We start from the raw sequence: 14,304 nt of genomic DNA on the forward strand, positions 1-14,304 counted from the left end.
ATGTATAAAGTATGCAAATTCCATCCTATTGTAAAATCTGAATCCTTTTTTTTATATGTTAGTAACGTTTATACTGTTTAATTTAAAAGAGATTGTTCACTTAGCTATAACCAATAGTGCTGTTAACTGGTATTTTGATATATATAATTTGTTTTCTCGTTTTATATTGACATTGGTTAGCTGCCTCTGCTCTTGGTCTTGCTCGTACTTTTGATGTTGTAGTGGTGGACGGCAGGCAGACGGCAGACGGCGACGGCACCGCATTTTCATAGTGACTATCATAAACACAAACTTAACCTCCAAGAGTCGAATCTCGAAGCATTGTTTAACTGTTTCTCGTCTATGATCTTATTTTATATCTTATAAGTTATACAAAAGACAAACTAAACACGTTTTACACCTCTGGCTAACATGAATAGATATCCTTTTAATAACTCTGGACGAGGACTTTTACCAACGCCTAAAGTAAAGAAAGCTTTTTCACCTCAGGTGCCCCAACCTAGTCCAAACAATCAAAATAACCCATACAGTATTATGTCAAATAACGGGGGACGCGAAAGTTATTACAATCGACCTTATTTTTCAGATCCTTTAACGCTATCTCGAGTTAGTATGGTAAGTTGACATTTTTACTTATTAAACAACTAAGTTAGTAGGCTAGGCCTAGTCACGTTGTATAGATTTGTTGTCATGTTGTTAGATTATAGGCTAGGCTCCACTATGTATACAGTAGTATTTTTTTTTTTAAATTGTTTAGTGCCTCCAAAAAATAGGATAGGACCTAGGCCCAAGTCAAGTTACTTAGATGATGGACACTGTTTATTAAAGGCTAAATAAGTTAACTGAATCAGGGTTTAAATCCTGTCGATTATCGATGGCAAATTGCAATTTTGGAGTAGGATACAATTCTGCAGATTACCTTACAATAACAAGGGTACAGTTTCTTAACTTGGCTATGCTAATTTCGATTGAAACTATCGAATTGAAAATACAGTTCCGTATCGATAAATAATCAATAGGTATTTTATCATATCAATTATAAAATTAAACTGTCGTAACCTAACCTAACTAACCAAAATAGCTGGCAATGAAAAAATCGAACGAAGGTTTAGAAGATGTAGGCCTACCCTAATAACAATATTCAATAGCCTAAACTTACTGTCATAAGTTAGCAGTAACTGTCATGAACATGTTCCTTCCTATGTAAAGTTATTGGTTGTAAAAATGATGAAACCGTGTGGTAAATAACTTATTATTTGATGAAATATTACTTAAGTTACATATTTATGTTGTATTGGATAGCCTGTAGGCTAGTCATAATGCGATATAATGGATTGTAGACCAGTGGCGGATCTAGATCAGTCACAAGGGGGGGGGTGACCAAGGGGGTCAGGGGGGTGTTCGGGGGTACCCCCCGAAAAATTAGTGTAAACTAAGTCTCCAAAATGGCAGTTTCATACCATTTCTTTGTCTAAAGTTAGTGTGACAAATTATTTTACACAATTTGTATGCACGACTGTATTACATGCAGTAAAAAATATATGTATATGTATGCCGGGGGGGGGGGGCGGTCGCCCCCTTTGCACCCCCTCTGAATCCGCCACTGTTGTAGGCCTATGCCTTGCAAGACTTCCTGCCCACTGTGCTGTGGCGTTAGCTTAGGTTAGTGTATTTCAGTTCGGCTTCGTTAAGTTTATGATAGGCTAATAAAACCAAGGTACCATTTGTAAAATAAAAGTTTTTATTTTATTGTCTAGCTTGTAAAAGAGATACTTAACTTAACTGAATCTACAAAAATGTAAATTTGAATTAGGCAGCTACGGTAATACTAATTTTAGGCCTAACTTAACCTCTTTTTTCAGGTGATTCATAAGATAAACTGTACCTACTTGACAAAACTAACATAAAAGCCACAACAATGCAATGTAAAAGAGTGGCGGGCAGTATTCTTTGGAAATGAAAGGACCCAAGAGAATAGACTGCCTAGCCAAGTTAAACTTATGTAGCTTTTCGATTTCAATATTTTAAGTTAATTGATTGAAATAAATAGCCTAACTTATTTATCGATTAATTTGTTTGATAGCTTATCAAACTAATATTTTGTCCTAACTTATAACTTAATATATTGTAGGTTTTCTGGCTAACTCCCTACCTAACTTAACTTAACTTAAGTTACCCAGATTTTCTTGCAGCAAGGAGATATTTAAACTAAGGTGAGGATCCTATCCTACTTTGGTTGTAATAACCTAGATCAATGTGACTGAAAATACCGATAGGTTTTGATTCAATTATTTTCTAAAAAGGCTACAATGGAGTCGAATGTCAAAGATTTGCCCAAATATTATTGGCTGACATTAACTTAACTTAAGTTGAATTATTTTGCAGTATCTCCAAAATAATGGAAAACGAGGTAAGATTGATTTTGACCATATGGTTGACCAACTCCAAAGGGAACACCACGAATACAGAAGGAAAAAGCGATGGGCGTTCAAAAACCATCTTAAAAAAGGTAAGTGTGTTAAACTTATATGTAGGGATCATCCGGCTTTAAATAGGCTAAATCACAGAAAACATACTACTATTACCCAGAATGCTAATTGCGTGTTAAACAGTGTTAAGTACTCGGAGAGAGCTTTGCCTGTCAATTCGTAATGCTGATGCATTATATGCTAGTGGCGCTGCCAACGAATTGACAGGCAAAGTTCCCTCCGAGTACTTAACACTGTTTAACACGCAGTTAGCATTCTGGGTAATAAATAGTTGTATGTTTTCTGTGGCTAAATGGTCCTGACTAATGAAACAGCAGATGGTCTTAGTAACAAAGCTACACAACGCATCACACTCAATTCTACCAATGAATAGGCTACAAACCCTATAACTTAAGAAGCGAAATGTCTATCTCTCTCTCTCTCTCTAAGCCTATTCTTTGTCTCACTCTCTCTCACTCAGTCAGATGACTTGGCCGTCGCTCGCGATCGTCTACCTAGCGGCTGCCGAGGGAACTATCCAAAGTTCAAATATTCCCAGAAACAAAGGCATTGTGCTTTTTAATGTTATGTATTCATTGATTCTACACTAATCCTTCACTCATATGGGTTAAACACAGATGGCGTCCCCATCTTGAAAATGATGATGCTATTTTTCTATTCTATTTTCTATTCTATATAATAGGCCTAATAAACAACTTCTGATTAGCATTGTACGTGTTATTAAATTTAGGGAAAGTAAATAAAAGTTACGTCTAATAACACTTAAAACATATATTTACGCTTATAGGTACTGTTAACTCACAAGACGGCAAATATACATAAAAGATGGTAAGTGGTGATCGATTTTGATTGGACACTCCAATCATCATTAGACCCAATAGGCGAATGACAAGAATCATTGATGGGTAACATTGAATGGTCAAATTGGCTAAGTATCAATTTGAAGAGCTAAGTACTGTAAGCTAAGTGTGAAAAGGAATTACATGCACATGTTCAATTCGGTTTTGTCAGTTAGAATTGACTATGATTTGTGTAAATGTTTTTAAGACACTGCCTCTGTTTTGCTGAAAGTTTTCTCACTTACGTCCTAAAATAGTAACTTTAATGTTTAATAATATATATTTATTTGTAGCCTTCATCCAAAGCTTTCTTTTGTAAATGATTGTTCTTTATTGTGAGTTGACAAGTGAGTTTTTGTTTTGTTTTACTCTAGCGGTGGAGGTAATAAGTTTGGAAAACTCTCTGAACCAAGACGATAGTGATCTTATAGAGGATGATGATGACATAGAGACTAGTGATCCCAAAGGTAGAAGTTCACCTAGCTATGCGTTTGAAGTAAGTATCTTATGAACCTCAAGTACGCAAAACTTATCTAAAACTATGCTAATATATTTTTGCTGGCTAGGGGCTAATTTATAGATAGATCAGGGTTTTTTTTAAATTTCTAAGGAACACCAGGTTTACCTTTGTACAATTTTGTGCTCCACTTGATACACAGCCACTTAGGCCTACATAATAAACTACTACTACCTACTATAAATAATTATGTGAGTTGCACCTCAAGTTAGGCATATTGCTACTTTTTCCTTTTCACTCATGTTTGCTAGTTCACTAAACACTATTTTTGTAGGCCTAACCGAATTTGGTGTTCCTAAAAAAAAATATGATAAAATATGTCAACAATATATAACTGTAAAAACCCTGGCGCTCACAGGGTTAATTAATAACAAAAACTTTACGCCTATTTTTAAAACCTATTAATTTCAATGTATTTTCTTTTAGGGAGATGGTGATGTAAATTCAACTCTTGAAGATAGCTATCTTCAGCAAAGTGCCAAAAGAAGGTAAGTTATTAAAAATGTTATTAAAAGGTCATAAAAATAAGGTATTCAAAATATTTTACTTCCTGGTGAAGATGCTATACCAAATAATATACTGTAGCTCCTTGCTATAGGCTAGACAAAGTTTTACAGAGCTTATGAGGTTTTAACAGTTTCTTATTTAATAAACCATTATCACCAACCAAAATATATTCTGTGGACCTCAGTTTAAAAAGCTATGTAACCTATTGCTGCACTGCATCTATTTTGGCAATCTAAGTTAAATTGACAACGCTGGTATTGCATTAGGCCTATTTACAAAAGAAAAATGTACTTTGAAATAACCAACATTTAACTGGTGTACGTATACATGATTTCAGTTGAGTCTCGACTCCTCGTACGCTGGTTATCCTAAAGTCTGTTAAACCAAAGGGGTTTAGAAGTTTTTTTTTGTCTTCTTGTGGTCAACATCTTAGTACTTATTCTAAATTACCGAGCGTTGAAAGACGACAATGTTCCGCTAGGAACTGGTACAAGCATGTATGTCAGACTACCCTCTTCTAATTTTATTAGTTATGTTCAAGTAACAAATTTTGTTTTTTGTAACAAAATCCTTGTAGGCCTTATGTATATTTACAATTTTGCAAGATGGTTGCGTGATAACTGAAATATTACGATGACCTTGTGGTCATTTGACTCGGATGTCGCTGCAATCGCAGGAGATAACAAATGTGTAGCTTTGCTCATTTAAACCTCCATACGTTTATTATTTGATTCTGTTTGTAACCTCAAAGTTACTCTTATTTTGAGATACCTTCAATTTATTATTCTTCTTCCATTTCCATGTTTTGGATAATTTTGCTAGGGAATTTGTAAAAATTTTTCGGGTGGGTAACTCTTAATTTGATCTACAATTTAATAAGAGAACATCAACTAAAAATTTGTTCTGTTATTGTTTTGTTAGCAGAAAAGTATCGAATAGCTCGCCTGCCCAAGAACTTATCAGTATAGTGACCAGTGACGAGGACAACAATGAGGAAGAAGCTGCTACCAAGGTAGGTTAACATTAAATTTAGTAGTTCAGGGAGTTTAAGAAGTCAAAAACTGAGCCATGTTTAGTATATGTATATATATCTGCCTTTGCTTATAAATCTGTACAATGGTGTCCACTAGCCTCTTAAACTTTGATAAATGAGATTGCTGGATTATAACTTCCGTTTGGTTTGAATGATATGATAGAATTGGATAACTCCAGAACCTGCTAACTCGCGTGGTAGAACTGGCTAACCCCAAAATTTGCTAACTGTCCCACTCCACTATTGCTTAACCCTTTCAGAGCCCACTAACTTGATTTTGTCCCACAGTGAAATTTGCTAACTCATGAACTTGCTTACACGGCCGCGCCCACTGCACGGAGTGTTGCCAAGGATGTTAAACCAAATTATTGTATACTGCTGTATTTCAAATATGTATGACAGAGACTAAAATGTATTATTAAGCTAAGAAGTAATGCAGAGTGAGTGTAGGATTGAGAGAGGTATTCCATGTAACATTGTTACTGATTAAGACAAGCCGTCTTGTTTATTAGCCAGGACTATTTACCATTTACTCATTCATTATCCAACAAAATATTGTCTCACTCCATTCCACCCTCGCCCTGCATTTTGATTCAGCTTGAATCACACTTATGTTATGTGCTGTCTCAATAAACAGTTTGAACTAATAAAAATAAAATTATATAGGCTCGAACAAGGTCCATTTGATTAGAAGTGAAATTTGACAGAAACAACACATTATTACATTTAAAGGATGTAGGCCTAGCCTATAATGGTGTCTTGTAGGCTTTATCAAATCATCTTAAATACTTAAATTAAGTTATCCTGGTAATTTTCATCAAATGTTTTTATTTGGCTCCACATTTTATAGGCTGCTCCACAAAACTGCACCAATGCAACTCCAAACACCCCTACATGCAAAAATGTAAAAGTAGAGACAACACCAGCGCCTAAAGTGACAGTGCCAGAACCAGTGACGCAAACGAAAAAACGGAAGACGCAAAGTTCTCTCGTAGACAGCAAGAGGTTCAAAGCTTCTCTGGAGCCTGTTCGTCCAACTGTGTCCTTCAAGGATATCGGTGGAACCAAAAAAGTCCTTCAAGAGGTTACTCAGATGTTAATTCACATGAGGCATCCTGAAGTAAGTGTAGTGGCTGGAAGATTTTGTGTTAGAAAACACTTGCTAAGTACTATGTCAAAAATAAATCAATAGTATGTCTCAAATCCAAAACAAGTGAAACTTTGGCTGTGGTGGGATTTACAAGATGCTGGATTACTGAGCCTTGTCTTAAAGCTGGTTTTAGATTAAGTTAGATTAAACGACATTGACCCAACACAGTGTGCTCTTATAAGGTGGAGATGAATAAGGAATTAGAGTGAAATGGATCATGTGATAGGTTTGTTTCAACTGTGCCTCGTAAAGATTCAGCTGTTTGTTTAAATAGGCTGACAGCTGGTTTAGTTCGAACTCCAAAACGTTGTAAAATTTGAGTTATGGAGCAGATTAAGACCAATAAACAAACACAGTATTTTTACTTATTGTAAGTCCAAACTAGACTTAGATGTTAGATATTTTAACCTACCTCAAAAATGGACATGATTTCAAGTTATATAGTAAGCCTATTACTCAAATGGAACAGTCGAAAAGTAGAAAATACACAGTCCACTGTGAGAGTAAAGTTTCAACTTTCTCATTGCAAGTGATAATTCAAACCATAACTTTACTCTTCTCCATGGTACACAGTCTTATTGCCTCATTCAATACACTTTTTTATCCTTAGTTATTTTTTTCTAGGTTTATCGAGTGCTGGGAGTTTCTCCTCCGAGGGGATTCTTGTTACATGGACCTCCTGGTTCTGGAAAAACATTGCTAGCTAATGCCATAGCTGGGGTAAGCTGTTTATTTTATCACACCTATAATAAGATTAAATATTGCAGGTCACGGTTATTAAGTTTAGACTCATTATTGTACTTTACACCATTCCCCAATCCATCTACTTCACCCAATAATTCTCTAAAATACAGGAGAGTCTTGAATCAAACATTCAACCTAAGGCCAACGCCACACTATCCCGTTTCGCCGGTCCAGTCATGGGTTTTAATAGGCGCAGTCACATTGTTGCGGTTGCCTTGCGTTGACTGGATCCACCGCGAAACACATGCAGCTAAATGAGAGCAGCCACACTATCCGATTGTGCCGAGCGTTTATCCCTACTTTTGTCGCTATCACCAGTGCTCAGCATGTGATGCTCGCGCTCTTCACTCGAAGTATGTTGAGGTAGAGCAGGAAGGTGTGACAGGGTAATGTAAATGTGGTAAAAACGCATCCTGCTCAACCGCATCCCGCTTAACGGGATAGTGTGGCGCTGGCTTAAACCAGCCTTGGTACTGTAAGGTCAGATAGGCTAGATAACTAAAAAAAACATTTTAAATAGGTACTAAAAAATTATTAGGACTAAGGACATTAATGTATAGTAGCCTACTATTTGTTGATTTTTTCCCCTTGAAGACACTAACTTATTCTATTCTTAAGCCATTACCTACAAATATCTTAAAATACAACCAACAAAGAAAAAACAAAAACATCACTTCTGTAACTGTAAAATATGTGATAAAGCGAGGCTTGTCCACTCAGCCAGATGAGAGGGTTGCAGAGAAGTAAGCAAGTAAGCAATGAGGGGTAAGCAAAGCACTAAACAATGCAAATTTAGTGCAGTTGGTTAAAGCTTTGCTCGTCTTCCTAGTACAGACAGTGATGGCACAAGGAGTCTAAGGAGTTGTCTCCACCTACCTGCTGCAATATAGCCTAGATCCTGTTATACCATACCAAAGAAAAAAAAAATTCTTGGTTCTTGATTATCTGGAGAGAGGAGTCAGGTTACATGGAAAGTTGGGTAACGGAATATTGAATGATTGAGACTCCACTGTGTTGATAAACATTTTCGGTTTTTGTTTGTTTGTATAGAGTTTTACAAGCTTTCATGGACTTTTAAATGGTGTGTTAGACAAGAGCCTGATATGCTCGTGTGTTCCAGGAGTTGACGCTGCCCCTACTGAAGGTGGCTGCACCAGAGCTGGTAGGCGGACTGTCTGGCCAATCAGAGGAGAGGATACGTGAGTTGTTTGAGCAGGCGCTGGCGTTGGCTCCGTGTATACTCTTCATAGATGAGGTAGACGCCATCACACCCAACAGGGAGACGGCGCATCGGGAGATGGAGAGGAGGATCGTGGCCCAGCTGCTGTCCTCAATGGACGGTGAGTGTAGTAATTGACTTAATAATCCTGAAGTGGACATTCCATATGGAACAGCTGTAGCTAACGGTTTATATAGGTTGTCGAACGAGCCTCTAAAAGATATAGTTGATATGCCATTAAATCTGCTTCAGTCTACAATAAGGTTCCTTTGATACAATAAGGTTGGGCTTACGTAAGAAAGTTGACGTATTTGACAAATCAGTAATTCACATCAGCACAGTCTGTTGGTGACTGAATTCTTCCATGTTTATTTTATTCTAAAACTAGTAACTACTTTAACATGGAATGGATGGAATGTCAAGTTCTATACATAATCAACATTTTAATGCTCTTAATCTACGCTAGACCATGAAACGTTGGTTATTAAGGTCAGAAAATCTAACGTTATTAAAACTTGGCAGAGATTAAAATCCATCTTGAGCTGGAGGCTTCCTGATCAAGATACAGGTCGGTAAAATTATATTTGGTTGAATGTGTGGTTCATTCAGGAAGACAACTGAACCACCTCTACAAAAACAAGCACTGATCCAGGCAGTTTCAGTCATAAGGTCTATTGTTGATTTATTTAAAACTTTTAGTGGTTTAGGTAAATCACAGTGTTTTTGTACATAACTATGAACTATATTTATTTACTCCCTCGGGATTCTTTGCTGATGTACATAAAAAAATGCATTTCAACTACGGTACTTGATTATTTATTTAACCTGCCATTGTAAACAATGTATGGTAGAAGACTTGAGGAAAAGACAAATTGACTACGGACTTTGTCATCATTTTTACGACAGACAATAGACAGTAGAGAGGACATCGGCACTCGGCAGTTTACCAAACAAACCAACAGTAGATTGTTTGTTACGATTTGAAATTTTATATCCAGATTGGCATTGGCAATGCGAATTATATGTCCACGATTGACCATTGATAGAGGGGTAAGTATATGTGGCGTGAGAGTAGCTTGTGTTGAAGTCAGTAACAAATTCATGACTATTGGTCGGCCGCTTAGAAAACGACCTCCCCCAGCATTGGTTTAGCATTAGCGCGCAGGTCGTTTTCTAAGCGGCCGAACTATATCTTCTAAACCATGCTCTTTGCATATATTCCAACTGATATGCAGAATTAAAGTGAATAAAAATGTACCAATGACAACTCTAGTGTTATGTTCTAAATTTTAAAAAGTGTCTTTTCAATGTTTTCATGTAAGCATTCAAATCTATATATTAATTTGAAACTGGTTTTCTTTGTGACAGCTAATTTGAGAGAACGGCTGGGCGTAGAAACTCGGTAGGGGTCTCTAAAGAAAGGTCTTGGTCTGTAGATGAGCCATCAAAAGAGAAACGTGGTAAATTCCCTTGGGGCTCTGCCCCAGTGGCCTTTAAATTCCCATCCCATGTTATTCTTATGGAGGAAAAACGGTGTTTTGTCACAGCTAATTACAGAGAACGGCTGGGCGTAGAAACTTGGTAGGGGTCTCTAAAGAAAGGTCTTAGTCTGTAAATGAGCCATCAAAAGAGAAACAAGGTAAATTCCCTTGGGGCTCTGCCCCAGAGGCCTTTAAAGTTCCCTCTTCAGATTTGTTTACATTACGACCATATGTATACATTTGCACTGAATGAATGAATTGAATGAAACAGCTGTTAATATTTAAATTGTGATTTACTAAATTTGTCAAAATGAAGTATTTGCAATGGTTTTTTTCTGATTTTAAAATTGACTTTCTTCTGAATCGTGCCATGTTTTGCAACATAATGTTCTATTACCAAATCAGTGGAAAATCCTAATATCACAGTAACTCTTAAAATTATTTTTTATGGAGTTAAGTTATATCTATTGTATGGGTTGGTTTCTGCCTTTTTTACCACTTCTTGGAGATTGCACGTAGACGATATTCTTTGGCGTATTGCATCTGTAGTAGACAATACTTGGTTAGTGTTTGGAAAAAGTGAGAAATACTGGAAAATTTTATATACTAAAAATAAAACTGAATTAACAATGTGCTACATTTCTTGAGCAATAATTGAAAGAGCCGATTTTCAAACAATGGAAACATGAAAGTCATAGAACACAACCAAGTAGGTACAGTAGAAGAAAAAGAAATAATGTTTTTTTTTTTTTCATTTATAATCGTTATTATAGACAACCTAATTCGGCTATGAGTTAGGAAAATTTGTAGAAAACGCTAAAAAAACATGGTCAGCTTTTGAAAAAAGATAAGATATTTACAAAAAATTTTTATTATATCTAACTGCTGTGTACATCTTGAGTATTTCCATAATCTTTGAGTCGACTCTTATAAAGTCATCGGAAATTATGACTGTTATTCGTTTTAAAATAACGCCTGTAATGCTTCGCAATTGCTCGAATTCGAGCAACAGGTACACTAGTGATTTATTAAATAATAAAAGTTTTAATCTAGTCTAATGACAGTAAGTGGGAAAATAAAAATGTCATTTGAATTTGTAATAAAAATCTAATAAGTTCACTTGATCGTATGGATCCTTTATACTAATCTTAATTTATATTAATCTGGCAAAATCAAGTGTTTAGTTTTTAAAGGTTGTCTAGTTTGTCAGCATATTTATTAACTATCTATCTGTTGTTAACAGAGCTGGCTGGTAACCAGCAGGGGGACCAGGTGTTGGTTATTGGAGCCACCAACCGTCCTGACTCACTGGACCCAGCCCTGCGTCGCGCTGGACGGTTTGACCGAGAGGTACATCCACAATATACCCTTAGTCCTAAGTTAAATGTATTTTCTTTCTTACTTTAAGATGGAGTCCGATAATTTAAATTTTGGCTTATCCTAGTTTTAATTTTGTATGGCATGAGAAAAGATTGAAAAAAAAATAGCTGCTGGAGTCTAGAGTACCAGCTGTAAATCTTATAGTTTTGAAAAAGACTAAATTAGAGACTCGACTCAAATAAATAATAGACAACAGCAAAAAGAAAATGTAAAACTACATTTCTATTGTATTTTATAAACATTTTATTTAAGATTTAGATTTGAGATTCAAAGCTTCAGAATTTTTACGTTATTTAATTTTTATGGCCAAAAAATTGGATTAAATAAAAAAACGTTGTATAGAGTTAATAAAAAATTACTTAGTAGTATATTTAAAAATGTAATTAGTTGCTATACAGTTGATTAAAGTACTAGACTTTTAAAATTGTGTTTTGCTTCACGTTTGAGTAATGTCCTCTAACAAAATAAGTATACACGTTTGCTGGTTTTAATAATTAATCTATATATTTTTATTGTATAACCTAGCTTATTTTATTTTTTAATTTGAGTTACTTTAGGCTCTTTAAACATATTTTAGTCTTCAATAAGGTACTTATTAGTAAATTTTCTTTCTTTTTTTTTTAAAGAGGTTGGTGGCCTCTTTTAACCTTGCATTTGCCCGACCACATAGACTACAGATCTGTGCGTGGAACGTATCCAGCAAACCAAGGGGTGAGCCGGTACAGTACAAAGGTGAACTGTACTGATAAAAGTTTGTGGCAGTGATCAGGATCCGAACCCACGACACTACTGCCTTGGGCCCGAAGTCCGCGACGCTACCAACTGAGCCACCGACTCACCAAAAACTTAAACTTATAAGCAACCTTAACTCACTTTGTTTGCAATTAGTATTTATCAGGACATTTTGATATAGGAAATCCATAATTGTCTAGAGTTTTCTTATCATATCTGTCTGGCCAGCCTGTAATACCTCTGCCACTACTCAGGTGTGCCTGGGCATCCCAGACAGAGAGTCCAGGGAGTCAATACTACAGACACTCTGTCACACACTCAAGCTGGCCCCCGAGGTGGCTCTCGCTGATGTAGCTATGATGACCCCGGGCTATGTAGGAGCTGACCTCAAGGCATTGGTCACTGAGGCCGCAATGGCTGCTGTCAACAGGTCAGTCGGTTTCACAATCCACCACTATGCTAAATTATCTTAAAAAATAAATAGACTTTTGCTGTTGCACATCAGTGTCCGTAACTGTTCTGTAAAATTGTTTATGAATCACCAGAGTGAATGTTAGCAGTATTGAGCAGCCTACACTGAGGTATAACAAAATCCAATGTATCTTGTGTTGTAACTTTTAAATTTAAGAATGAAATATTTTAGTTTAGTTTTGTTCTTTAATGCTAAATTTAATTATTGTTACTCTAGACTTTTCAAATCACTTCAAGAGCCTAATCCTAAAGACACTCCAGATACAAAAGATGGGTCTACTGAAGTTAAATCCAGCAATGGTTGTGTGGAACATTCAACACCGATGGAGGTTGATGATAAGTCCAAAACTGACCAAGTTGATGTAGAGGTAGTGGAGTGGGTGAAGGAAGCAGATCAACCAGAAACATCCAAAGATGGTCAAAATGATGAAGGTAAGCTACTGCGATATTTGTGTAATATAGCTTAATCATTGGGCTAGAGACTGTGAGTATAATTTACAATAAAAGAGTTTGCTATTTTCGATGATTGAATTAGATTTGGGCCACAATGTTTCCAGTTTCCAATATATTTAATATAAATAACAGTTTGGTTTCTTAGTTTCTTTAGAATCAATTATACAGCTCTGGTATTTGGTATTTGCTAGTCATGACTGATATATGTTTGTAATATTAAAATTTAATGCTGGAACTTATAAATTGTTGGAGTTAGAAAGAATGCATGTTTAGCTTTGTAAGTAGCATCTTCAGTTGTTTTTGTTGTAAATGTATAGGATATGTTTGGTTTTGGCATACCACAGGTATTTTAGTGATTTTACCAAATGTGCTTATAACTCGACTACTTTACTAAATACTGCTAGGGCGAATAAACAGACAAAATTTACTACATATTGATACGGTACAACTCCAATTATTCTAATCAGTTGAGTAATTGAGCAATAGTTGAGTAATCTTCTTTCCAGTGATAAAATGTAAATGTTCAGACTGTTAAGAGTTTTACCAAAATTTGGGTAAAAAAATACAATTTTTGTTGTTGTAGGCCTTTGCATTTTTAATCAATAGTGAACATTTTTAAAGATTTAATTACACATACTACAAGTGATCTAGATATAAGTTGTTAAGTAGCGGTGTGTAGACGTTATCGGATTATCTACACTGATTGGTAGATTTGTATGGTTAGAGTTCTATTATTAATTGTTTTTACTATTTTCTGTTACTGAAGTATACTTCCCTTATTATGTTAAATGAGCCTCTCACTGAAGCCCAGCTAGTGCGCTCATATGTCCCATTGAAGTCGTCACTGTGCGTGATTCAATTTATTTGATATCACGGACGATTGCTTAATATTAAACATAAGAAATGACCAAACAAATATTACAAAAACCATCTTCTTTATTTCATTTATCAAAACAACACACTCAACTATTTACTGTTTTTAACAAAACAATTGAAAAACATGTGACTGTTTAGTGTTTATATATTAATTATTAAACAGTCTTTTGGCAAACTTGGAAATATGTATTGAGGGGTTTTCTTTATAGATGATTAATCATCGTACGTCACCATATAGTGTAATGAAGTTAACGAAAAGTACAAACCGTAATGGGGATGGGGGTTCATGTCATTGCAGACTTGTTTTGTTTCTGCAGATAAGACTACTGTGTGTCATACACCCGAGTACGTTGGATTACAAAGGGTCAGATTAATGAGTGACAATTGTATTGTAGAATTTATTGTAAAGCAAA

The 14,304-nt window shown here is 35.7% G+C and overlaps 1 protein-coding gene across 2 annotated transcripts in view; it reads left to right on the forward strand.

The window, feature by feature from the left end:
- The first annotated feature begins 249 nt into the window (after positions 1–249).
- The window catches only part of LOC129004731 (nuclear valosin-containing protein-like), a 36,875-nt gene continuing 22,820 nt past the window's right edge, over positions 250–14,304 (forward strand). Inside the window, exons 1-11 of one of the 2 annotated variants that reach the window (XM_054433318.1) lie at positions 250–615; positions 2,386–2,509; positions 3,703–3,824; positions 4,272–4,333; positions 5,274–5,364; positions 6,236–6,505; positions 7,160–7,255; positions 8,400–8,619; positions 11,223–11,329; positions 12,346–12,521; positions 12,780–12,994. In XM_054433318.1, coding sequence (XP_054289293.1) covers positions 412–615; positions 2,386–2,509; positions 3,703–3,824; positions 4,272–4,333; positions 5,274–5,364; positions 6,236–6,505; positions 7,160–7,255; positions 8,400–8,619; positions 11,223–11,329; positions 12,346–12,521; positions 12,780–12,994 — 1,687 coding nt within the window. In that variant the 5' untranslated portion in view covers positions 250–411. The remainder of the gene's footprint in view (positions 616–2,385; positions 2,510–3,702; positions 3,825–4,271; positions 4,334–5,273; positions 5,365–6,235; positions 6,506–7,159; positions 7,256–8,399; positions 8,620–11,222; positions 11,330–12,345; positions 12,522–12,779; positions 12,995–14,304) is intronic. The other variant, XM_054433319.1, reaches the window with a different exon arrangement.

Source organism: Macrosteles quadrilineatus, unplaced genomic scaffold, assembly GCF_028750875.1.
Source record: "Macrosteles quadrilineatus isolate MER2022 unplaced genomic scaffold, UCM_ALF_1.0 Scaffold_11__1_contigs__length_5352618, whole genome shotgun sequence".
In the NCBI taxonomy this organism is placed as follows: Eukaryota; Metazoa; Arthropoda; class Insecta; order Hemiptera; family Cicadellidae; genus Macrosteles; species Macrosteles quadrilineatus.